This window comes from Aspergillus saccharolyticus (genome assembly GCF_003184585.1).
Source record: "Aspergillus saccharolyticus JOP 1030-1 unplaced genomic scaffold BP01scaffold_88, whole genome shotgun sequence".
NCBI classification, from domain to species: Eukaryota; Fungi; Ascomycota; class Eurotiomycetes; order Eurotiales; family Aspergillaceae; genus Aspergillus; species Aspergillus saccharolyticus.
The window spans coordinates 1-24,064 of record NW_020290698.1 but is presented as its reverse complement, the minus strand read 5'-3'; the positions used below and the strand labels follow the sequence as shown (position 1 = coordinate 24,064).

The 24,064-nt window shown below is 50.0% G+C and overlaps 11 protein-coding genes across 11 annotated transcripts; 6 read left to right on the top strand and 5 right to left on the bottom strand.

Annotated features, from left to right (window-relative positions):
- The first annotated feature begins 629 nt into the window (after positions 1–629).
- BP01DRAFT_235263 (uncharacterized protein) lies at positions 630–3,748 on the top strand. Its single transcript, XM_025571232.1, has 4 exons — positions 630–1,050; positions 1,198–1,281; positions 1,354–2,652; positions 2,717–3,748. Exons 1-4 carry the CDS (start codon positions 960–962, stop codon positions 3,640–3,642), a joined length of 2,400 nt encoding a protein of 799 aa, XP_025426048.1. The 5' UTR covers positions 630–959; the 3' UTR covers positions 3,643–3,748.
- Positions 3,749–4,165: 417 nt separating this feature from the next.
- On the top strand, positions 4,166–5,750 carry ptyA (putative tyrosine/serine protein phosphatase; the record flags this gene model as incomplete). Its single annotated transcript, XM_025573019.1, has 5 exons — positions 4,166–4,284; positions 4,354–4,390; positions 4,533–4,612; positions 4,699–4,986; positions 5,123–5,750. 5 exons carry the CDS (start codon positions 4,166–4,168, stop codon positions 5,682–5,684), a joined length of 1,086 nt encoding a protein of 361 aa, XP_025426047.1. The 3' UTR covers positions 5,685–5,750.
- A 50-nt stretch (positions 5,751–5,800) lies between these two features.
- On the bottom strand, positions 5,801–7,263 carry BP01DRAFT_330648 (Frag1/DRAM/Sfk1 family protein; the record flags this gene model as incomplete). Its single annotated transcript, XM_025573018.1, has 5 exons — positions 5,801–6,318; positions 6,382–6,587; positions 6,692–6,961; positions 7,058–7,139; positions 7,209–7,263. The coding sequence occupies 5 exons, from the start codon at positions 7,261–7,263 to the stop codon at positions 6,095–6,097; spliced, it is 837 nt and encodes a 278-aa protein (XP_025426046.1). The 3' UTR covers positions 5,801–6,094.
- A 919-nt stretch (positions 7,264–8,182) lies between these two features.
- Positions 8,183–9,343, bottom strand: BP01DRAFT_309115 (uncharacterized protein; the record flags this gene model as incomplete). Its single annotated transcript, XM_025572371.1, has 1 exon — positions 8,183–9,343. The coding sequence occupies one exon, from the start codon at positions 9,341–9,343 to the stop codon at positions 8,183–8,185; it is 1,161 nt and encodes a 386-aa protein (XP_025426045.1).
- A 26-nt stretch (positions 9,344–9,369) lies between these two features.
- BP01DRAFT_309132 (putative COPII vesicles protein Yip3) lies at positions 9,370–9,894 on the bottom strand (the record flags this gene model as incomplete). The annotated part of the gene is made up of 1 exon (XM_025572373.1): positions 9,370–9,894. One exon carries the CDS (start codon positions 9,892–9,894, stop codon positions 9,370–9,372), a length of 525 nt encoding a protein of 174 aa, XP_025426044.1.
- A 1,219-nt stretch (positions 9,895–11,113) lies between these two features.
- BP01DRAFT_361569 (putative endoplasmic reticulum DnaJ domain protein Erj5) lies at positions 11,114–12,808 on the top strand. Its single transcript, XM_025576184.1, has 3 exons — positions 11,114–11,378; positions 11,447–11,512; positions 11,580–12,808. Exons 1-3 carry the CDS (start codon positions 11,306–11,308, stop codon positions 12,638–12,640), a joined length of 1,200 nt encoding a protein of 399 aa, XP_025426043.1. The 5' UTR covers positions 11,114–11,305; the 3' UTR covers positions 12,641–12,808.
- Positions 12,809–12,830: 22 nt separating this feature from the next.
- BP01DRAFT_235093 (uncharacterized protein) lies at positions 12,831–13,920 on the bottom strand. Its single transcript, XM_025571230.1, has 2 exons — positions 13,894–13,920; positions 12,831–13,769 (listed from the first exon to the last, which is right to left on the bottom strand). Exon 2 carries the CDS (start codon positions 13,626–13,628, stop codon positions 13,152–13,154), a length of 477 nt encoding a protein of 158 aa, XP_025426042.1. The 5' UTR covers positions 13,629–13,769; positions 13,894–13,920; the 3' UTR covers positions 12,831–13,151.
- A 548-nt stretch (positions 13,921–14,468) lies between these two features.
- BP01DRAFT_352042 (putative DnaJ chaperone (Caj1)) lies at positions 14,469–15,606 on the top strand. The gene is made up of 4 exons (XM_025573869.1): positions 14,469–14,528; positions 14,593–14,607; positions 14,670–14,730; positions 14,784–15,606. The coding sequence occupies exons 1-4, from the start codon at positions 14,522–14,524 to the stop codon at positions 15,361–15,363; spliced, it is 663 nt and encodes a 220-aa protein (XP_025426041.1). The 5' UTR covers positions 14,469–14,521; the 3' UTR covers positions 15,364–15,606.
- A 200-nt stretch (positions 15,607–15,806) lies between these two features.
- Positions 15,807–17,187, top strand: sec53 (phosphomannomutase SEC53). The gene is made up of 5 exons (XM_025573017.1): positions 15,807–16,047; positions 16,162–16,224; positions 16,274–16,590; positions 16,658–16,732; positions 16,801–17,187. Exons 1-5 carry the CDS (start codon positions 15,946–15,948, stop codon positions 17,048–17,050), a joined length of 807 nt encoding a protein of 268 aa, XP_025426040.1. The 5' UTR covers positions 15,807–15,945; the 3' UTR covers positions 17,051–17,187.
- A 164-nt stretch (positions 17,188–17,351) lies between these two features.
- On the top strand, positions 17,352–18,588 carry BP01DRAFT_396137 (CCDC90 family protein). Its single transcript, XM_025578459.1, has 3 exons — positions 17,352–17,952; positions 18,015–18,348; positions 18,408–18,588. The coding sequence occupies exons 1-3, from the start codon at positions 17,409–17,411 to the stop codon at positions 18,463–18,465; spliced, it is 936 nt and encodes a 311-aa protein (XP_025426039.1). The 5' UTR covers positions 17,352–17,408; the 3' UTR covers positions 18,466–18,588.
- Positions 18,589–19,082: 494 nt separating this feature from the next.
- Positions 19,083–23,690, bottom strand: BP01DRAFT_309122 (putative SNF2 family helicase/ATPase; the record flags this gene model as incomplete). Its single annotated transcript, XM_025572372.1, has 4 exons — positions 19,083–19,643; positions 19,714–20,174; positions 20,234–23,426; positions 23,508–23,690. Coding segments are annotated over 4 exons (4,398 nt in total), but the record flags the coding sequence as incomplete, so codon positions are not given.
- Positions 23,691–24,064: the final 374 nt, after the last annotated feature.

Here is a 24,064-nt window from a genome sequence, read left to right as displayed (position 1 = left end):
GAGGAGGAGGAGGAGGAGGAGGAGGAGGAGGAGGAGGAGGTGAGGTGAGGTAGGAGGTGAGGTGAGGTGAGGAGAGTGAGGTGAGGAGAGGGAGGAAAGCGAATGACTAGCAAGTTGCTTTGCACTGCTTGAAGGAGGGAGGGTGCGGGGAGAGCGAGAAGAGAAGAATAAAAGGAGCTAAGAAACAAGGTGAAATTTATAAGACTGCCTAGTCTAGCTAGACCACAATAGTGTTGAGAGTAGTAGTTAGTACATACTGTGTCGTGAGTGTACACAGTATGTACATGATGCCATGCCATGTGCGGGCTGGCTGACTGACGGCCTTGACTTGGTCTAAATTCAATGCCGCTAACCGAACTTATAAGTTATAAATCATACCAAGCCCCATCCCGAAGCTAAGCTGGGAGGGAGACAAGAGGAGTCAGAGGGGGGTTGCTAGGCAATTCTTACAAGTTGCTTGAAAGATTCGAGGTCTGGTAGTAAGGCTGAAGCTGAAGGAACTACTCTGACCGTGAGAGTGTCATTTGAACACTGTTCTTAGTACTCGGTAATAGTTGACTAACTTCACTTCACTTCTTCATGATGACATCAGCTTTTGCCGGCTGATGTCACACTCTTTCTCCTGCTAAACTACGACTCTCGCCTGCTACTGTACCGAGTACTCCATACACACTGTATGTACGGAGAACTCACTCTACAACTTCAGAATTCTTCTCATCCACGGATGAGCCCGGCATATGCTTTGATGGGTTACAGTCGATCCTCCATCATCATCGTCATTACCCCCCTCCCTCCTTCCGGAGAAGATGTTTCAATCTTCCTCTTCCCTTCTTTCTTATTAAACTTTATCCTCTCTCGCTCTCTCTCCTGTTTCCTTCTTTTTCTTTCTCTTGTCACCACTTAATATTTCACTCAAGTAATGTCTTGTTCTCGTCTCCTACGGCGGTCATTATCAAATCATGGCCATTGTTGAACGCCCTACTACTTCCACCACCACCACCACTACTGCAACACTACCGCGTTCCCGCTCCGTGCGTCTGGCGGGTCAAGGTAAGATCGGCGTCCCCTCCGATCGCCTTGCTTAATGCTCCTGCTCTCATTCCTCTTAATCAAAACTGCCATTTCCCCATTGTTTCGTAATAATAATGATGATTTTAATGGTAATGCTAAAATGATTTAACAAATTTCTTTCCCCAGCTGCCACGGCCGCCTTGTATGTCACCCATCCGGAGCGAAGATTGTCGGTGCGTGAGCCTTCCGCCGCCGAAACAGAACGCCTGAGTAAGTTGTTTCGTCCGACCTTGCCAAATGATCTCAATTCCTTTCAATAACACTTGCACCATAATACCGTAGCCTTGAAGGCAACTGGTTCTCGCCCTGGCTTCAGCCATGCGTCAGCTGTCGCCGCCCTCGCTCATGCTAGAAAGGAAGCTGCCACAGTTCCGGTCGTTGAACATCATCGCACCTCGGACTCTCGTAGCCAGGAAGGCTATAAGGCAGCCGCTTACGTCTTCGGAAACCGTCAATCACCCTCAGCGCGCTCTCGCGCTGCTTCCGATTTCAAGCAAGACTTGGTTGCAGCGGATCCGTTGGCTGGACGTGATCTAGACGATCGTGAGAAGGCTCTTCGTGCCGCCACCGGTGCGTTGAACGGCAGCCGGCGACGAGCCGATTCGGCGCCTACAGATACCCCTCATGTCGGAGTAAGCAGCGATGAAGTCCTCGGAGACCTGGACAGTTCCATGGAGGCAAGCCGAATTCAGCACATTGCGAACACCAACGCGCGCCTTTACACCGCTTCTCCGCCGGTTTCTCCAGAGCGAGAGGAGCACAAGCGAAGAAGCGTCATGCAAGCAGCTGCCCTGTCCATGGCCCGGGAGATGTATGCCGTGGTGGAGACCAAGGAACAAGGTCGGGTAGGACACGCTGGCTCGGCATCGCAACGATCTCCAACTGGAGCGGAGCCCATAATCCTCCAACAGGCCTTCAGCCTGCAAGATGCCGCCGAAAAGCGCGCGGCTGAGAAGTTGGCCAGCATGCAGGATGAGACAGCCATCTACCGGGAATATTATGGTCTTGAGCCTCAGCCCACCCGGTCCAGCTTGCAACCCCGCAGACGCAGAACGTCGTTTGATACAGACGTCTCCAGCGGGGACGCCGATCGAACTTTAGAGATTCGACATCAAATGTCCAGCCTTCGATCGAGACTCAATGCTGTGGATGAGAGAAGGGAACAGGACCGCGCACTCTTGATGGAAGCGGCAAGGAAAAATGTCGATGCCACCATTCAAGACATGGAGATGAGGGTCTATGCGGAGACCGGTCGCGCACCTCCATCTATGCAGAAGGAGATCGAAGAGGCTGCACTGGCACGTGCGATGCTTGAAAGGCAGGAGAGACAAGAAGCAGACTCGCAATACCAGGGGGTCGACCGAGTGAATATCAGTTCCAAGCGCTTTGTGGATATGTCCGACGTAGAAGCTCTGGCTCGATCCCGGTTACAACCCACATTTGACGAAATCACCGACCGGGCTGAAAATCAGCGCGCCAGGGAGCTCGAGCAAAGATTGGACCAGGAAGAAGCCCATCGTCGAGAAGCCATGTATCGCGAACGTGAAGTGGAGACCAAAGCTGAAGAGAGACGGCTGAGGGGTAAGTAAATCCGTCTGGCATGAATATTACTTTATTCGTTACGATATCTCTAACTGTGGTACAGATTCTTTGAGACTCGAAAACAAGCCCAAAGACGAGAAGAATTGGCTATGGAAGAGAAAGCCGAAGCGTTCGTCCGATCATGAGGAAGATACGGCCGCTGGCGCATCAGTCGGAGCGGCCGATGAACTATCCGCCGAAGTCGTACCACAAATAACCACCAATGCAGATGCCAGTGCGACTGCTACAGGCGCGGTGGCTGAGCCCACTTCAAGCGAACCTGTGGCCAAACCTGAATCTAAATTCAGGTCGTGGTTCAAAGGCCGAATGGGGCGTCGTTCGAGCTCAAACCAGACTGAAAACCCTAAGGAGTCGCAAGAAGCCAAGTTTGGTACTGATTCGCCCGATACTGCAGCCGCTGCGGTAGAAACAGGACCCGAGGAGACAGGTGAATCACCTGGCGCCGGCGAGGCCAGAGAAAACCAGGCTTTGAACGCATCCGATCGCGGTCAAAGTAGAGCGTGGGACATCGCACATCCTGAGGGTACATCTCAAATGTCAGAGCTTCCAGCCACGGCTGAAGTTCCACACGAAGGGATTCTGGAAGAGGAACCACAAAAGACGATGCTCAAGTCCCATCCCATGACGGGAAACGATGATGGTAGTTCAGAGCAACCTAATCGTATCGAGGCCGATGTGGTCCAGCAGGCATCTAATGCCAAAGACATTCCTACTGGTGAGACAGGCCGCAACCGGCTGATGTCTGGCTTTAAGAAAATGGTCTCGAGAAGCTCAACCGAGGCGAAGAAAAGTGGGGGTGTCGGTCATGATGTGGCTCGAAGAAGCTCAGAGGCGATCCCCAAGCAAACTGTAGAGGAAGCAGACCGACGTGCGAGTGTGCCTGAACATGGCCTAGGACTGCCCTCGTCTGCTGGGAAACGAGCCAGCGATGGCACGGGACGAGAATCGCGATTCTCGGAGCGATTGTAACATGAATTCGGGTACCGCTTGTTGATGTATCGTTTGTTTCTTTTCTCCGATGATTAATTTATGTTATTATTCTCTTTTTTTTTTCTTCTTCTTACCTGAGGGATTCTTTTCGGCGGTTTTCCTTGTCATCCTTGTCAGGGGGCATGTACAAGATTCCTGAGGACAGCCTGATTGATGAGCCTGCTGGCCTGCGTACTGGAATCATGACATTCTATAGTTGTATGTAATATTTGGATTGGATGTATTTGGATTGGATGTGAAACGAGTAGAATGTCTTGACATTTATGATGATGATTTTCGGAGGGAATAGTGAGTTGCAGCTTGCAAGTATACAAAGTAACTACACTACTGAGCTAAGCTAAGCGGTGTATGTACTGTACTCCGTGCAAATCGGAGTACGTCGGTATCACATTCCCCCGATCTCCCACCACTCACTCACTCAACGCTTATCCATCTTCCCTCCTCCGTCTTCAAAGTCGTCATCTTCAAGTTGACACTACATCTACATTCCATTTTCAAACAGATGGCTGCAACCCATAATCGCCAGTCGAGTATTGACCTCGACTCGGCTGACCGACCATTTGACAACATTATCAACTTCCGGGATGTTGGCCGAACCATCAACCAGTTGCTCGGCCGACGGTGTGTACATACTGCATAAAGCATATACAGCCATCCCCGCTTGTGACACATGCTAATAGCTGCGTACAGGGTCCTTAAGGAAGGTCTTCTCTACCGAAGTGCCAGGGTAAGGTAACTGCTGCCCCTTGACTGTCGATGGTTCCAGATATCCATTCCGAGGATGGATGACCGGCTGCTTGAGACGAAGAGACCTTTTCCTGAGACCACTCCAGTGGAAACTAAGATCACCTCTTCTCTGTGTATTTCAGTTAGATGATGCGTCCGAGCGCGACAAGCGTCGTTTGGAAGAGGAGTACCATATCTCGACCATCATTGACCTTCGATCCAGGTAGGTGTCTAGCGCATGACGCAGCGCAATACCACCACCCATGGAAAAGCCATACATAATCATCAAACTAAACCCTGGATCCTCAGCACCGAACACCACATGGCTGCCACGAAACATCTTTCTGAATCTGAGACCCCCACCCACGCTTTTTGCAATGCGGCCAGCGACGATACCGAAATTGTCTCGGCAGCTGCACCTACCACGTCTTCTTCTGCAGCGAGCGCCGCCGCCGTCACCACCACCACGACAGCGACGGCCAATCCTGATAACATCCATCTAGTTGACCTCCCACATGCACAACGCCACTTGGTCAGTCTCACTGGCAGAGCCTTCGAGCGAACCTTACTCTGGCGCCTTGATTGGTGGAACTTTCTGTAACTTTCCCTTTCTCCCCTCCCTTACTCCCTGCCCTCATTCGCTTCCAAACGCAATTGTCAAGCAAAGATAAATCAAAAGTGGAACGCGGCCGGCAAGATAGACCCATCGCTAACCAGTCTTTCGCGACCAAAGAAAAGTCATTGCTCTCGCAGCGTCCGGCTACCGGACCGACGCGGTAATCATTGTGGGTCAGCAGGTCATGTCTCCCCGCGGCCTCATCGGGCTCGGCATCGATACGCTTGACAGTAGCTTTGGCGAGATGAAAGAGATCTTCGAAGTGCTTGCCGGTGGTGGTGAGACGTCGGTTAGCTTAGATCATAGCACAAGCAATGGTAGCACCAGCTCCTCGAATGCCGCATCCCCATATCCTGTCATCGTCCACTGCACCCAGGGCAAGGACCGCACGGGCCTTATCATCCTTCTGCTCTTGCTTCTGACGGGTACTGTACCCCAGAACGCCATTCGGGCCGACTATGTCCTGTCCGAGGGGGAGTTGGTCGTCGAGGCGGAGGAGCGGATGAAAGAGATCCGAATGCTGGGGCTGTCGGAGGATTATACTAAGTGTCCCGAAGGGTTCACCGCACAGATCTGCGCGCATCTTGAGAGTAGATATGGGGGCGTGAGCGGATATCTGAAGCAGGTGGGTATTGACGAAGTAAAACTGGAGCGAATTAGGAAGAATTTACTTGCATGATACTCCCTGGATTGAGTCTCAATGTGATAGGATTTCCCACAAGGCAGCATATAGATGACTACGGACCAGGTTATAGTCCTGAAGAACATGAGCCAACAATCACAATATGGTGCCTGGTAGCAAATGATCTGATATTCGGACATATCATGTCTTAGGCTTGTGGTATATGTATAGTAAGGTGATAACGCAATTAGCAAGATGGTCAGGATTTACACTGGATATGACTAGAAGACAACAGGAAAAACGAAGCTGAGAAATATGCCAAAAAAGATTTCCGCATGAGACTCCAACCCAGAAACAAATTCGCAGGGTATCACAGCATTATGGTCTTGTCTCACGTGTTTGAATAATATATGTGCACTGTATGTTTTAAGTTTCCCTTTCCAAGTTGAGAGGCTCCTGGTCGGTCTTCAAATCCGCTGACCCCTATAATAGTTTGCATTCGGACCTGCGGAGTCGGTCGTGACGGGTTCCTCATAAGTCCCTCCGTCGCTGCTGTTGCTGGCATATGCATGCCCATTCCTGCTCATCTCAATCCGCTTCTCGCCCTGCGGCACATGTTTCCGGGTGCGAACTGAGGGTAGCAGGTCGATAACGAAGGATAGAACGTAGAATGTGAAAATCAAGGCAATCACTGTGAATCAACCTATGTCAGTCATGTGGCCCGGGTCTGATATCCCGCAGATAATCAACTCACCCCATTCCAAAACCGCAGCAGCATTGCGATAATGCCCGCCCTTGTTTCCCAACACTCCAAATGCAATTGCTAGCGCAATCTCGATAATGACAAAGGAGAGCTTAATGATGAAACTGGCCAGAAGGACGCGATGCTGGGAACGGTAGAAGATGCCTAGTCGCCAATATTCGCAGCAGATGAAGATTGCGCTGATGAGGTAGCCAACCCTGAGTTTATGGTGTTAGTTAGGCTAAAGCCTCTTGTTCTTACGGGTCTCTTCCGTATGCCGCAACCCAGCAATGTCAATGTTCGAAAAGTGGGCTCAACTCACAAGAACATCACCAAAAATCCATCATGCATATGCGGATGCCGTAGCGTATCAAATATGGACAATAGGATCAAGCCCAACGCACCGGCGATGGAGAAGCAAATCGAGGCAATAGCGCAGGATTTGTCGAAGAGGCCCTTGTTGGGTACCAGTTGGCCAGCATGGCGGAGCCATCTTTCGGACAGAAAAGAGAGGTCGAGGAAGACGACGGTCACGCAGCTGCCTGCGATGAAGAGGGGCTTGAGCCCCTGAGCACCGATATCAGATATGTAGCTAGAGAATTGCCAGAGATGACTTGATTAGTTTACTGTACCCACCGACAACGTTGAAGACTGGCCTTTTCCGAACGGGCACGAGGCATATACTCACGCGATTGTTTGGCCTGTTTCCATACTGGCGTATATGGGGCTCCCTTCCCGAGCCCAGGTCGCCAACATGGCGATTAACATGGCTAAATCAGGCAGTCAATTGTTTAGCGATTGTAGCTGATACTTGAGATGCAATATGATAAGCTGCGTACCGATCCAGGTACATGCTGAAATGACCGGAAAGACCCAGAATGAGACAATCCACATGTTCAGTACAGTATCCTTCCACCGAATCGAATGACTTTTCCGTATTCCTATAATGGATAGATGTGCTTTTTTTGAAGAAAAGTCGTGCAGTACGACTTCTGGTCAAGCAATCGGCTGGAACGGAGTGGGCGGAAGTGGCTTAAGCCTGCCGGTGCAGTGCCAAGCTTGAACCTGGAAGCAAGCCTTAGGCGGTCGCGTGCTGCTTGCGGAGGGGTTGGCTTGTCTAATTGTTTGATATTTGTTGAGATGAAATGACTGGAAGAAAGGAGACGATGAAGAAGACTTGAAGGAAGAATGAGGGAAGAAAGGGAGGTAGGGGGGAAAGGGGAGAAAGTGGAGGTAATTATCAAGTGCTGTGCTGATAAAAGAAGAATCCATGACGACGACGAAGGCAGAGAGACCCACCGATCATGGGCAGTAATAGTAGTATAAGTTAATCGGTCTCTTTCTGGGCATCAGCACCATGCATGGTTTAGTTACTCCGTATAGTTAGTTACAAAACGGGTACATCCCGAGGGAAAGCCATGACTTCATCGACGTCATCGTTCGTTTGACACAGTTCTTCCTCCTCTTCCCACTTCCAATGAATCTTCTTCTACTCCCTACTCAGTATCCCCCATTGGTTTGTGATTCGTCTCGATCGGTCTTCTTCTTCTTCCCCTTCCACTTGCGGGATAAACACTTTTGCAGCTCTCATCTTCTTGGCTGGCTGACTGGCTGTCCGCAGTTCCGACCTTTCCCTCCTCATACAGTAATTGACTATGTAGTACATAGCGAACTAAATTCAACATGACTACGCACCGGCTAGGCAAGTTTCTTAAAGACAATAGATTATGAGTTGTTATAGCTAAGGACTCTGCAGTCTAACAGATCTCCAAGACGTCTTTCTAGGTTCCAGGGCACAAGCTATTGAGGAATTTCAAGGACGGCTGCCGCGCTGACGACTTTCTCGCCCAGATGACACCCGCGTTGGCATGCTGCTGAGCACTCGCCCCTTTGCTCCGTCTACAATGGGCGCTTCTTCGCTACTGTTCTCCAAATAAGTGCTCTGGTTCCCCCCGATCTCGCGGAGATATGTCTCTGTCGCCCCGGATGGCCGCCCCTGCGCTATAAATCCGTTCTTTGCGCTGCTGGAAGAGTCGTCAAAGACACTCCGATGGTTGAGCACGAACATCTTTCCTGATCGACCGACCGATCCGAGCCGAGAATCTGACGGGTATGGGGATGTGGGATCCATCGGGTATGGAGGCTGATAGGATGGTACCCATTGAGTATCATTGGGGGAGGGCTCGACGGCCGGTCTCCGCATAGATCCAGAATTGCGAACAAGAGCCGCCGACGGAATTCGCTCGAGTGAACACGCTGGCTGGAGCGAAGATATAGGCGAGGTGTGATTAAATTGAGAGCGAGTAGATGGCGCTTGGGGGCTGCCTCCGGCCCCGAGAGAAGCACCTGAAGTCCGTGCCCAAAAGGCATAGGCACTGTTGTTGTTCGCCAAGAGAGACGGCCCGTGCTTGTTGGGGGACGGCATATTGAAATTGCCATATGGTGCATCCCCAGTGACTCGTCTGCTGGGACTTTCAGGAGGCCTCAAGTGGCGAGTATCGAAGGACGTCCCTTTCGGTCTGTTGCTCGACCCTGTTCGCTTGCGCTCGATCGCTTCCAGCTCCCGTTTTGACAAGCGCACGTTTCTCTGGCCCTGAACTTGTGCGCGTCGTATCCGGTCGAGAGCCTGATTCACTAACCGCTCCTCCTTGTCCTTCAGGGCTAACTGCACTGCATAGGCCACCGTGCTGTCCATGTTATCATGTAAGTCATAGTCCATCTCATCGACTGGTGCCGATTTGTCTTCGTAGTAGTCGTCATGCTCTATCATCCGCCTCCGCCAACCCGAATCTCCATCAATGCCCCGTTCCACTGATTGCCTTGCGTGCAATAAGCGTAGATTTGGGCGACTGTATACATCCTCCTCTTCACTATCAAATCCGTCGATCCTCGAAGTCTCATCCACCCACGGAGCCGCAAGTCTCCCGGTTTGTCTCCCCACTCGTGCCCCCGGTGGTCTTCCCCATCGGGGCATACCGTAAGGAGTTCGCGGCCGACCACCTAGACCGCCTCCTCGGAAAAAGCATTCTCAATAGGTTTATCCATAAAAGCGGCATGGCCAAAAACGGCCACGCCGGTGGCTCCAATCAGCCAGAGGACAGTAGCAATGGGTGACGCCCAGAAGCCCAGAGGAACCGCCACAAGTAAAAGTCCGGTGTACAGCTGGGAGGTGTTGAAGCGGGCAACACCCAAATCCAGGTCTCGGCCCTGAAGCTTGCCGATTCCGTAGAGACCACCTGTCACGAAGATAATGACAAAGAGCAAGACCGGATTGGTCAGCAAGCTGTAGATACTAAGCATCACAAAGACGGCGGCATAGTTGCTTGAGAAATATGACAGATTGTAATTCACCCGGCTCTGAACCTCGCCAAAGTTGGCCGGCTTTGAGATACGCTTGACATCCAAGAACTCGGATACTGGTCGGAGATTGGCAAAGCGCGTACTGAATGACTGGGAGCGAACGCTGTTAAAACGGTCGCCAAATCGCGACGTGATCGCATCGATCGGAAATTGGAGGGGACTCATGTTGGGTAGTCAAGAAAACAGAGGTGGAGGGGACAACTGTGAAACAAAAACTTGAGTTGATGAAATTAGCAGCTCGAGGCAACAATAGTGGACAATAATGATGAAAGAAAGGAATTATGGAGGTCAACACGACTAGAATTCGAGGTGTAGGCAGGTAGCAAAGAAAAAGGGGGAAGAAGATGCGACAGAAGAGATGCACAGGAGGAAATCCCACGATTGAACTGAACTGGCTTAGTTGGCCCAAAGGCTCCAAGCCCAGCCAGTCCGTTTTGGTCACCCGGGGGTGCGGGAAGCCAAGCACGGACGGACACAGACAAGCGTAGCCCGGGACTGTAGTAATGAATTGATAATTTACTGTTCAATGTAGACGCTAGAGAGCACAGGACAGTGCTTTCGAGAACATCAAGTCAACCTGACGGGCAGGCAACAGAAGGAAGAAGAGAAGGTGAGGAAGAAAAAAATACAAGAATCAAGTACTGTGTAGTAGTTAGTGCTTTTTTAGAGAGAAGGTGACGAAAGCAGAACGAAGACCGAGTGTTCGGGCTCTAAGAATAGAACAGACAACCAAGAAAGAGCATGGTGTGGAGAGAGTTGAGGAAGATGATGCTGGATGCAGCAGCGTGCTGGCAACCAAGCAGGTCACAAAGATTACTACCAATCTCGTAGTCGCTCGACCTCAACCTCGACCGTGTGTTGTTTTCTTTGTCGTTCAGTTCCCTGAGTCCCGGCCGATATTGACTAGTAGTCGTTTTGTTCAGGTACGTGAGGTTCGCGGGAAGTTGTGGTTGGAGATGTCAAGAACGAAATGACAACTTTATGGGAGAGGGGAGATAGAAAGGTGATTTTGGCGACCGAGATGGGGCTTTCTGACTCTTCCCTTTGGAGGAGTCGAGGACTCTCTGGCTGTCCTTTTTATTTGTCAAAGATCTCCTCATTATGCATCTGAATGTACCGGAGTACTGTGTACTCCGTTAGTACATTCCATTTCTCTACCTGACAGGTCAGTAGCTAAAAGTTCATTCATTATTGGTCCACGTCGTGCTGCGTCCGGGTAAATAGTTCTCGCATAGTAGTTTCAATCACACCTCTCTGCCTCTCGTGTACTCAGGAAAAGTACTCGCCCAACGCACTGCCAGCCAAGGATCGATGTAGGCGGTGAGAGGCGTGGGCGGCTTGAGCTGACGGCAGAACGTCGACAGACCGCTTTTTTTGCCCGATGCCAGATAAGCTAGTCGTCCAGCGGATTTTTGGTGACTTGAGGATCCGTGCTCAATACTGACAATTTGTCGCCTCGAGCAACTCACTCGCAATGAAATATCATTGACACATATATTTGCACTTTTGGTCTCATTTCCAATCATTCTCTTTCCCTGTACTGGGCTTAGCGGTTCGACCGCTGCATATCCCCACCATGAAGCCCTTCTCACTCCGTCTGCTCATGTTCGCTGCTCTATTTGTCCTTGTTGCGGCTTGGACCAAAGAAGGTCGGGCACACATTCTTACTCTGGTCACCTCAAATTATAACTCCCTGCTAACATCAACGCTCTTTCAGACCATGAAATATTCCAGCTGCGTGATGAGATCCTGTCAAGAGAAGGCGCGAATGTGACTTTCTACGGTACACCTCTCCTATTCATCCCCTTGCTCGCTTGCTGCCAGTTTCAACGAATCTAATCCATGTATAGACGTCTTGGGCGTGAAAGCGAATGCCAATCAAGATGAGCTGACCAAAGCCTACCGTCAGAAGTCGAAGCTACTTCACCCCGACAAAGTCAGACGATCGTTCATTGCCAACAGCTCCAAAGATAAGTCACGAGCGAAAAACAACAAGGCAGGTGTCCACGTCAATAAGGGCCCTTCAAAACGTGAAATTGACGCAGCCGTCAAAGAGGCCCATGATCGCGCGGCCCGTCTGAACACCGTTGCCAATATTTTGCGTGGACCGTCTCGCGAGCGCTACGATCATTTTCTCAAGAATGGATTCCCGAAGTGGAAGGGTACCGGATACTACTACTCACGATTCCGCCCGGGCTTGGGCTCTGTCCTGGCTGGGCTTTTCCTGGTTTTTGGAGGTGGTGCTCATTACGCCGCTCTTGTGCTGAGCTGGAAGCGCCAGCGGGAATTTGTAGATCGGTACATTCGTCAAGCCCGCAGAGCTGCATGGGGTGATGAGACGGGTGTCGGAGGGATTCCTGGATTGGATGGTGGTATTGCTGCCGCAACTCCCGAATCAACTACACCAAACCTGGAAACTGAGCCCAGTGCTTTGCCAATGAATCGCCGTCAGAAGCGCATGATGCAAAAAGAAAACCGCAAGGAGGGCAAAAAGAGCGCCGGTCGGACAACCACCGGTCGCAGCTCCGGGACTGTAACACCTACCGCTGAGGCCGTGGAGCCCACCGGCGAGAGGAAACGAGTCATTGCGGAAAATGGGAAAGTTCTCATCGTGGATTCCGTTGGTAATGTCTTCTTGGAGGAGGAGTCGGAAGATGGAGAACGCCAAGAGTTCTTACTCGACATCAATGAGATCCCGCGCCCTACCTTCTGCGATACTATGGTAGTTCGCATGCCCGGTTGGGTCTATCAAAAGACCGTTGCCCGAGTGCTTGGCTCGCACAACACCGTAGCCGATGAGTGCGATGATATTGCTGAGATAACTCCAGATTCCGTGGATGCGATCAGCTCGGGTCCAACTTCCGGCAAGGGCGCATCTAGGCGAAGAGCGAGGCGCACACAAAAGTTTTGATCTTCTGGACCATGTCTTGAAAGTATGGTTTGATCGTCACGTCCTATTTGGGGATTTCCTTCTGGATTTGGTCAGACGGAGGTTGACGCGCCCGATCTTATGTATACTATCCATTCGATTACAGCTGATTAGTTATGAGTACAGTGTTCTGAATACATTCAGTAGCTAAGAAATCTCCATTCGAGTGAATTGTTGATAAAAGGTCCTATTCCTATAGCATTGCACCAGATTCGGCAGTTTCTCACGCAACGGCTACCTTATAATGGCAGAATAGCCGCGGATGCTAGCAAGGGAATTACTCGAATTTATTCGCGCAAGTCCGAAAGTCCAAAAGAACAAAGACGAATCAAACAAGGGGTCATCATTTTCGTAGTCATATCCAGTCATCGCTCAATGTCCAAAGCCCACCATATCTTTCTCAAAAGCGAAATCGTAGGTGGAGTGTACACGTTTGGTTTCATAGACACACCAGGTGTCCATATCGAAAAGGCAGAAGCTCCATGCGTACGAGCTACATGAACATCTTTGCGATATTCATCAGACCGGTAATATTGTCGGAAAAGCCGAACCCGCCAGGTCGTGCCCCGGATCCGCCCGTGAGGTTCTTTGGTAAACGAATACCGATCATGCCTAGTAGCTTCTGCACGACGCCAGTTGTGAGGAGGGGAATCACAAGTAGCATCAAAACCTTGATAGGATGATCGCGTGCATAGTTCCAGGCATCGCGAAATATGCGTCGAATGATGTGAATGATCCGTGCGACAAACCCTTCGCGTGGTCGCGCGCGCCGCGAAGATGAAGAGGAGAATACCGACGGGCTGGATCGTCCTGCGCGATTGACACCACTGCCTAGGCTGAAGACTGAGGGCGCGGAATGGCGGGCATTATAGGATGAATATTTAGAACGCCGGGAGGAAGAGGAGCGTCGACGAGACTCATGTTTGTGAGATGAGGTAGAAGACGGGGCTATCCCGTCAAACCAGCCCATTGTGAATTCGATTCACTCAACCCGGAGTTGCTTTCTTGCAACCAATGGCGCCTTATGGGGTCCTTGCTCCTCCGCCGAGCAGACTATTGGAGGAGTTACTTGGACCTGGCGATACAAAGAAGTCGGGTGTGGTCGTCAGCTCTGCAGATGATGGACACAATTAGAAAATGAGGCCAGCGCGAGGCACAGGAGTTAGTTAAAGCTCCTTAGTAATGGGACAGGAGGTGTTCTTCCCGAAACCAAGAACTTGAAGTGGGAGGCGCACAAAAGACTAAGTAGGGAATCGCCGAGTCGACCGGGGCTAACTACCCCTAAGTACGGAGTATGTATGGACTGTCTGCAGACAGCCTGAGGTGAGATGGATGCCTTTCCAGCCCCTCTTCCGCAGCAGTTGGCTTCGCACGAATACGAAGGCAAAGTCTATCAGTACTAAGCATTCATGTTGGTGAACCAGAAGACATCAATCATTTCTGGGAAAAAGACAGAAATAGCCCAAGCGTCGTGGAAATCGCAACACGTGATATTGGTTAAGTACTATTAATTCTACCTCGGAATGATTCCCTAAAGGTGGTTACAAGACCTCAAGAAAACCGACATTGAAGCTGAATTGTAGCTCCCGTTCCTGGCATAGTTAATGAGTTAACTAGTGAACTAGGAGACATTAGTCATTTCTGAAATAAGCAATTTCCAACTCTCGGTGCCTTAACGGAGTAGGGCAAAGTTCAGGCCCCCAACCCGCTAACTATCGACGTCATGGTTGGGTCGAGTGGTCTAGTGGCTCTTCCGCCGCATTGACACTCCCAGTCACTGCTTTATTCTCACACGTACTCCGTATCGTGATAGCCTTTAGCGTTGTGAAATTTGGCGACATACGTTATCGTTTGGTCTAAATCATGACGAGTAAGTACATATTATCTGCCTCCGACAGATCTGCGCCGAGTCCATAACTCACTTCTTGTATCAGGGCAAAGAGACCTTTGTAAGTGGCAACCATAACCTTGAAGTCACATTAGCAACAGACTAACTTTGCCACTTATACAGACAAAGTGCTGGGAGTCTCTCCTAAAGCAAGCCAGCAGGAGATTCGCAATGCGTACAAACGGTGCGCCGCAGTGCTGAACTACTTAAAGCCCAACAGCACTGACAAATAAATAGAGAGTCGCTGAAGTCACACCCCGATAGAGTGCCGGCCGACTCTCCTGAGAGACCGGCCCGGACTCGTAGGTTCCAGGAAATCAACGATGCGTATTATACCTTATCGGATCTATCACGTCGGCGCGAGTACGATGCGACACGATTAGCAGACGAAGTAGACGAAGGATATGACATGCCTCAAGGAGGTGCTGGTGGTTTCCCATGGTCCACTTTCGGTTTCGGCTCGACTACTGATAGAGAGCAACGGGCATCGGAGCAATTTGGCTCCGTATTTGAAGAGATGCTGCGCGAAGAAGGGCTTGCGAGCGATGGCACCGATGCGGACGGTCGCACACAAGCCCGCCCTACGTCACGCTTCTGGTCTATTGTCGGGGGTGTCAGTGGTGGCGCACTGGGCTTCATCATCGGTAATGCTCCTGGGGCGCTTGCTGGAGCCGTTGCTGGTAATCGTCTAGGAGCGGTACGAGACGCGAAAGGAAAGAGTGTTTACGAGGTCTTTTTAGAGCTGCCTCAAACCGACCGTGCTCGGCTATTGAGTGAACTAGCTGCCAAAGTATTCCAGACTACAATGGGTCATTGAGAGTCCCGCAGTATTGGTCATTTATGCCTAAGTACAGCAGCTCTGTGCGCTCATGATCTTTGTCCATACTTTCATGCTGTTGGTGTGGGACACCAGTCTTGTGGGTCGTCCTATCTTTAATGATCCTTTCTATAGTTTTTGTTCATTATACTGCCATCTCTGCAAATAGTAATCCGATACAGTCCTTCTCAGAGATGGTGCTCATCTACATGAATGGGCTAATAATCTACAGTATGTCTGTCATATATGTATGTAGTACGGACGTACGTGCAGTATCAAGGTTATCGATAAGACATAGAGACCCACGTGGATCCCAGCCCGCCTCTCCGGGTTCCTTACCGCCTTGTCTGGACACAGCGCTGATGCCTGGTCGCACGGGCAGCCCGCCTGGAGGCAGCTCCCAAAACAGCCAAGTGTCTAGACCCCGCTAAACCCCCTCTTCCCCCTTCCTCTACCGCATGCGGTTCCCCTGAATTTATCGCATTTACAAAAAAGCCGATTGTGTCCCTCAGATTACTACCGGGTGACTTTTTTCTCTTCGCCCGTATACCGAAACTTCAAGATCGCAATTGAGCTGGCATCATGGCTGAAAGCGCAAGTGTGTTTCCTCCTTTGGAGAATCGTCCATTGAAGGACACAATCTGCCTCTTTGATGTTGACAACACATTGTCCCTCCCGAGAAGGGTGAGTACTCAAATTTCACTGATGTCAGGAGCTATGAATCTGAATCATTTGACAATGCTATAATTCTTGTCAAGTAAGTGATCGGGCGTCTGAAGGCTAATTGTTCGTGACTAGGGTGCCATGCCGGAGATGCTGGAACTCCTCGCTCGACTTCGTCACAAGTGTGCTATTGGCTACGTCAGTTCTTCAGAGTGTTGATGCCAATGTATCATCTAATGTTGCCTAGGTTGGCGGATCGGATTTTGCTAAGCAGCAAGAACAACTCGGTTCGGCCACAACGAACGTCACATCTCTCTTCGACTTCTGCTTCCCTGAGAACGGCTTGACTGCTTTCCGTCTTGGAAAACCACTTGCTAGTACCAGCTTTATCGAATGGATTGGTGAGGAAAGATACCAGGAGCTCGTCAACTTCTGCCTCAAATACATTGCGGACTTGAAAATTCCCAAGAAGCGCGGTACTTTCATCGAATTCCGCAACGGAATGATCAATGTCAGCCCGATTGGGAGAAACGCTAGCTTCGACGAAAGAAATGAATTTCAAGCGTGCGTACTCCCTCCTACCCCGCATTTTGAATGAGACTCGAATTCGGTGGACTAACATTATCTGTAGATATGACGACGTGCATCAAATTCGACGGGACTTGGTAGAAGCTCTGAAGAAGAAGTTCCCTGACTGGGGTCTCACGTGAGTCATGGGATAGCCGCTTCGAGATGCCGTTGAGTTGCTTGTTGCTAATCACACTGTGTATCCAGCTACTCTATTGGTGGTCAGATCTCCTTTGACGTTTTTCCCACCGGCTGGGACAAAACCTACTGCTTGAAGCACGTCGCCGCTGAGAAGGAGATTTCAGGTGTGGAATATAAGACAATTCACTTTTTTGGAGACAAATGCTTCGAGGGAGGCAACGACTATGAGATTTACAGCGATCCCAGAACAATTGGCCACGCTGTCCAAAATCCCGATGACACCATGAAGAAACTGAAAGAGCTGTTCCAACTATGAATGCTCTGAGGGCACTCAGAACTGCCATGTTTTATTTAGCTTTTTTCCAATGAAATAATTTGATAAAGACAGGAACTATCTTTAAGTCTGTGTCAAATATCGAGAGAGCACAGTCCATTATCTAGATATGTGTGCAGGGGATTGTTTTAACTTACATGGAGTTAGTTTACTTAATCTCTGAGAGGTAAGTCAACTAAGTTAACTGAGTATGTTAAGTATAATCACATGCGGGCGACCGCCCCGACTTACGGGGTTAGTCATCGCCGACCGGCACCTCATCAAATCATCCTCCTCCACCATAGACCCTTATACATCGTGGATATTGCAACTCTCAATCTGCCCTGGTCTATTGCCAACAATGGCGCCCCAAAAGACGGTTGCGGAGGTGCCTCGTTCCCTTCTTCCCCGTCTTACTTGGAACGGCTCCTTTGCTCGGACGACAATCGCACCGCCGACCAACGCGCTTCCCGCAAAGCGCCAACAACAGAAGCAGCAATCGGTACACCCTTGGAAAAAAGATGGGCAACAGCTACACAGTCGAAGCGGCCTTTCTTCCTTTGCTGTAACGCACTCTTTCGCAATAAGGCAAAGTGCTTTGACGTTGGCGATCGCAAAGCGGTCCGCCTTGGTTCGTCACATAGTCAGCTGTCCAGATGTACAACCCCTCGGTGATCCTGTTCGTTACGACGGAGTATATGTCGCCGCATTCAAGCCTGCTCGACGGGCCTTTCATGCTTCTGCTTCACGACAAAGAGACCACCATTTTGACACACTCAAGTTTGTTCAGCGTTTAAAGGCTGAAGGGTTCAGTGAGGAGCAGGCTGTGGCTATGATGAGGGTCTTGAATGATATCATTGAAGAATCAATCCAGAACCTCACCCGCACAATGGTCCTTAGAGAAGGTAGGTCTCTGTTCTGTTTGTACTTCCCAGGTTTCTTGGAAAACTCATATGTTCTTGTCCAGACACCGAACGATCGGCATACACACAGAAAGTCGACTTTGCCAAGCTCCGCTCTGAATTGCTTAATGCCGACTCAACCGAAGCGCAACTCACACGCTCGTCGCATGAAAAGATTGCTGCAGACCTTGCGAAGCTCAACTCGCGCCTACGTGACGAGATTGGACGCACACAGGCATCGGTGCGCCTAGACCTAAACCTCGAGAAAGGCAGGATTCGTGAAGAGGCAAACGGACAGGAAATGCGGATCAAGGAGACAGAAACACGGATTGAGCAGGAAGTTGCGGGTCTAAGAGAGCGTGTGGAAGCAGTCAAGTTCTCCACTCTTCAATGGCTCATGTAAGTCTCTTCGAAACCTATGGTCGCAGGGAGTATGGTATATTAACCTGTTGCTCTAGGGGTGTCTGCACTGGTACCGCTGCACTTATTTTGGGTGCCTGGCGCCTTTTCATGTGAGGTGCATATGGGGTTGCATAATTGCTACGCCAACCAAAGACAAAAGTCTGTACAGTAAATCTGTATTCATCACAATTTATATTCTTCATTATTATATAGTTTGACAGCGGCGTGCGTCTGTCCAGGATTCAGGACTTTTACTGCTCTCATCTTCAAAAAATTGCCCGGCCGCCATTATAGTGTATGTCGGAGCCTTAAGTACTAATCCCAGCGCCGCTGACAAAACAAGTTTTCCTTGTCGCAATGTAGAAGGGAGTATTTTGCACGACATCGGAGTCATGCACCAGCTCTTGTAGCAGCCGATCATGGATCAAAGGACTCAAACCAAGAAAATCCAGAGGATGACAACCTAGGAAGGAGTATACGAGCAGAAGAGACGGGCTGGGTGAGAGAAGGTGACCTGAGACCAGCGGAGTCATAGTGGCGGGGAGGCCAATGATCTCTTATATCATGCTACCCTATTTGAATCACATTGTTGTACTAGATCCAGAGGCTTTTTCATCAAAAGGGCAACACTGTGGTAAGGCTTTTGTCTCTAGCATTCAGTCGTGACCTGATGGTGATACCATGTGCGACATAATCGGAAAAAGCAACTCACGTAATTTATGGCAAACAGGTCATATATTCGGTGAGGCCGTGTTTCTCTGTTCAGCGGCCTCGGCTCCCAAGAATCTCGCAACTTCGGCATCAGCATCCATCAAGACACTATCAACTTTCTTGTAACGGTTCGGTCTGCCGAAAAGGCATTGCCATAAATCATCTTTTTTCACGAGTTCACCACCTGAAGCACCGCTCGCCATCATTTTGTCAAGCGCCGCATCTTGGATTTCGGACGAATTTGCAGCATCAATCGCTGTTTCGGTCAGGGTGTTGCTTGCGACGCCATGTTCACTCTTCACCGAGGTCTGTGATAATTTGGCTTCGTGCTTTCGCTCTTTCTGCATGATGTGAGCAAGACGACGCGACACAGAGAGGTCATATATCGATTGCTCAACAGTGTCGGAAACCAGGTACATCCAGATGGTGGTTGGCCGATGCTGGCCAATGCGATGTACGCGGGCAATGGCCTGAAGTTCGATTGCAGTGTTGATCAAGGGTTCGCAAAATATAACATTCGTGGCACAAATGAGATTCAGCCCGGAAGAATGAGCCCGGGCGTGGAGGAGGAAGCATTCCAGCTAGGCGATAAACGGCTGTCAGCATTAATGTTCTGGATTAGCACATGTGCAACTTGGGCATGAAGCTCACCGCAGGATCACTTTTAAAGCTCTGTATGCCATCTTTGTTATCAACACTGCTGAACCCAATCTTGAATCGGGATAAGGCAGAGCCTAGAATCTCGAGGAAATTCTTATACTGGGAAAAAACCACTGACTTGGCGCCAGGATCGTGCTCGCGAAGCCACAGTATGTGGCGAGCCAATGTATCAATCTTGGTTCCGAAAGAGCAATCTAGATTGATGGTTCTGATCTCCTCCAGCGTGCTCGAGCTGATATCACTATATATAGAATTTGTTGAGGAGAAGCGTTCAGATGAGGCCTTAGTAGGTGCCTTTTCCTCTTGCGCGACAAAGTTCCGAGGTTTGTATGTGATCTGGTGAAAATCGTTCGCTTTCAATCTCTTCTTACATGTAGGACAAGTTCGGTGCTGATGCCACCATAAGCGTAAGCAAGCTGAACAGTATTTATGACCACACACAGTCAAAACGCCTGATAACTGTAAGCAAGGCCTGGTATAGGCTGGTTAGAACGAAGGCACCTGAACTCACCGATTTCAAACCCTGATTGACATATCACGCATATTCTGGTGGACTCATCCGTGCCCGATTCGTCTCGAAGATGGATTAGGTAGCGGTTTTTTGCCCGTAGGGCCGAGATTTTCTCATCAATAGCGTTTTCTTGAGTGAGCTTTGCCTGGAAGAGGACCTGATCTAATGGTTTTCCGACATTTTCCTCATCGAATGGAGCCACAGTATCAGATATCTGCTGTAACTGGCGATAATACTCAAGGCGATAATTCATGGTGTCCCGAAACATCTCAACCTCTCTCTCAAGGCTTGAGGCGACCTTGGCATGCTCTGCAGCCATAGTACTAGCATTCTTCAATACCAAACTGGCAATTTCCAGCTCCGCCAGAGCTCGAGTGCTTCCCTCAGTTGCCTGCCACTCCAACGATGTGGTCAAGCTACGAAGTTCACTGATGATGCCACGCAGAGAGCCAATATGTGGATCGGGCTTGATACGGCTCCGCTTGTTCATGATGTTCAGGAATAGCTCTGGTGAGGGACCCTCACCCTTCTGGGCTTGAACAATGCCCCCTTTGACCTCATGAGCAATGAGCACATTCCTTTGCCCGGTCAAGCAGTCATGGCGGTCGGCAAACATGGCGCGTAGTGCCTCCATATAGACGTACATTTCATCCTGATGTTTAGTAGATTTTTCGTATTCGTTCCCGTGAAGCTCCGATTCATCTTCCTGGTCAATGAGTGACTGGGACAGAAGATGGATCATGGTCAGACGCCACTCATTGTATTGTGCAGCATGTTTGTTCATAGCGTCGCAGAAGTCTTTAAGCTTTTCTAGCACACGGCGAGCCTCTAAGCCGGTGCTAAAAATACGAGGATTCATCGTGGGTATGACCACAAACCGTTTGCTGCGCAGCATCGCCCTAATTGTTTCCATGTGACTCCCTGCTTTCTTAGACACATCCATCAATATTTCCTTCCGAATGAATTTCGCAGTGGCATACGCCTCCTCTTCCAGTTTCTCAAGGGACTTGAACTCGTCAGACTCAGGGTCAGTGAGCTTGAGGTCTGATTTGATCTGAAAGTACGCATTGCCCATGAAAAACACACCCATATGTTGGACTTCCAGAGCAGTACGTAGCCTCTGACGATAAGTCCCTATGCGATTACCCCTGTCCGTTTCGTCTTTATTGTCATCGATGGATAAGTCAGTCGATGCCAGTTCTTGGTTGGTATTCTCAGTAGGAGCCCGCACTCTCCCAAGCTCTGACTCCAATCGATCCCGGCATTCGGTGACAATTGAACTTGCTCTCTCCAGAGAAGTCCTCCAAAGCTCGAGTGCTTCCTGTTTGCGCATAGCATTTTCCAATAACTGTCCCCGACGAAGTTGGGATAAGAGACGTGACCGTTCTTCTGCGTGTATGAGAACGTCGTTCTGATCAATCATCGCCTCCAGGACCTCTCGGACTGAGCGCAACGGACCATTGTAACCTGTCGCGAATCCTCGACGACGATTTCCAGCCGGATGCAGGCAAGTCTGACGCAGTCTGACGAGCCAACTTCTCATTCTCTCAATTGTTGACGAGTTATTGGGGTTCCAGTCATCATGTAAAGGTGCGCCTAAGATATCAAGGCCGCAGTCTTCACACATTTGCTCATGCAATTGTGTATAGTACTGCTCTTCCACTGTGGTAAAGGGAATTGTGATAACCACCCTTTTTTGAGGTGGTATGTGGAGCTCCCCTCGGATGCGGTTTTTACTGTGTCGAAGGGCAATAGTGCGGACGATCTGTGCCAAAACAGGCCTGAACGATGAACACAGCCGATTCCAAATTGGTCCGCAGAAGGGTTCATATCGCAGGAATAGTAGAAGTCCGAGGAGATCCGTGATATCCTTGCGGATAGGAGTCCCAGTAACGGCCCAGGCCATCTGGCGCGGGATCAAACGTGCAACTTTGGCTGCATTGCTGACGCCACTCTCAATCATCTGAGCCTCATCTAAACAGACTCGCCACCAATGAACCTGAACAAGAGGCGTCTTCCCCGGCTCGAATCTCTTAGCATGCCGAAGGTTTCGATCCGGAGTATTCCCAGAATAATGAATCTCTCGAGCAAGAACATTATAGGTCGTCAGCACGACGTCGTGGTCAGCCACCATATTGACTAGACACTGTTCTGCCATTTCCTGGTGACGGTTGATACCCTCGTAGTAAAAGACACGAAGACTCGGAGCGTGTAGCAATATCTCCTCCCTCCACTGTTCAAGAATCGCGGGCGGTGTTATAATCAATGTTGCACGAGAGGGTATTAAGCCACCATCGGGCCTTGGAGCTTGACTCTCAGATGACAAGTCGCGACGGTTTAGGCACATTAGACTGATCATTTCAACCGTCTTGCCTAAACCCATCTCTTCAGCCAGGATGCCGCCCTGTAAGACTGCCACATATGCGGAAATATCTGTGGTCACAGTCATGAGAAGATGGCTGGCATAACAACGCTTGCCATCAGCATCGGTCATAGCAATGAATGAAGCTGGCAAGTCACTATTCGGTTCCTCTGCAATAGATATTACCTGCCCATCGGGGGATAATCCGACCCCCTCCCTCTGCATAAGCCACCTGACGGCCCGTCTCTGAAAGGGAAAGAGCTGACACTCTATTGAGGCGCATTCGATCTCAGCCGAACTTGTGGGCGTGTCAAGCGGGACATGGACATTGTCGTAGAATTCACTCGGGGACCAGCTCGCCGCCTGCCTTCGCCGTTGATCGTTCTGGCTGTGCGTTGCGTGCTCCACAAGCGAACGGTCGCCCTCTCTCAGAACATATTTTGAAAATACCATCAATGAGGCAGAAGACAAGCGTTTCTTATCTAGAATCTCCGTCGAATCCCGCCACAGGACGACGACCTCCAGTTCAAAGGACTTCCCGTCGGCGAATCGACGCAAAGTTGCCTGATAGCACACAGCCGGCTCGCTCTTGACAAATCTATCGGCACAAGGCAGGCTTCCTGTCAGCTCGCTGCCAATGACGTCAATAATGTCGCGATTGGTGATTGAATCTGAAAAGATAACTTCCTGTCCGGACACTGCTAACAGTTCCAATTGTAGACTTTCAGGGAGAATGAGAGGGTCTGAGGCTGTTTGCACCAGAACAGGGAGGTCTGCATTATATTCAACCGCGTCAACAGATTTTTCTGTAACATTCGGGTGAGCAAAGTTCTATTGAGCTATTTAGCAGACGACTTCAGACTCGCACGTTTAAACCATGTCAGGCTTGTCTTTGTATTAACAGTCACCTACCAATCGTACATGACACCGTGCTAGGGGGATATAACCCAGCGGGGTATTTGAGTCCGAAAGGCCCCTGACTGTCCTCAAGCTCCGAGGCGCTGCAATCAGCTTGCGCCTTTTATTTTGAGGTCCATCGTCTTCGACACAGTCAATCTTTGTGAAGGAAGTAGCCAGAATATCTGGGACAGAACCTGAAGTCCATGAATCAGATGTAAATTCGAGTAACTCGCCGGTAATATTGAGAGTCCCAGGCTACCTGAATAATAAAATTCTGCTCTCGCTGCAGCCATGCTATATTCAGATCCCAGCTAGCTTTAACCTTTGAATCGCTACAGGACGAGAATTAATCTGCGTAGTGACACTCCAGGTGGCGATAGAAGAGGTATCTCATCGAAATGCTTCACGTGCTGATAAGAGATGTCCACCTACCGGGAACTACGGAGTAGTTAGTTAACTAAGTAAGCAAGTCGCTAACGTAATCCACATGCGAGCTGGCCGCCCAAGCGAGTGGGCCGGCCTTGTATTGCATATAAAATAGCCTTCTTTTAAACTTGTATATCTTAACA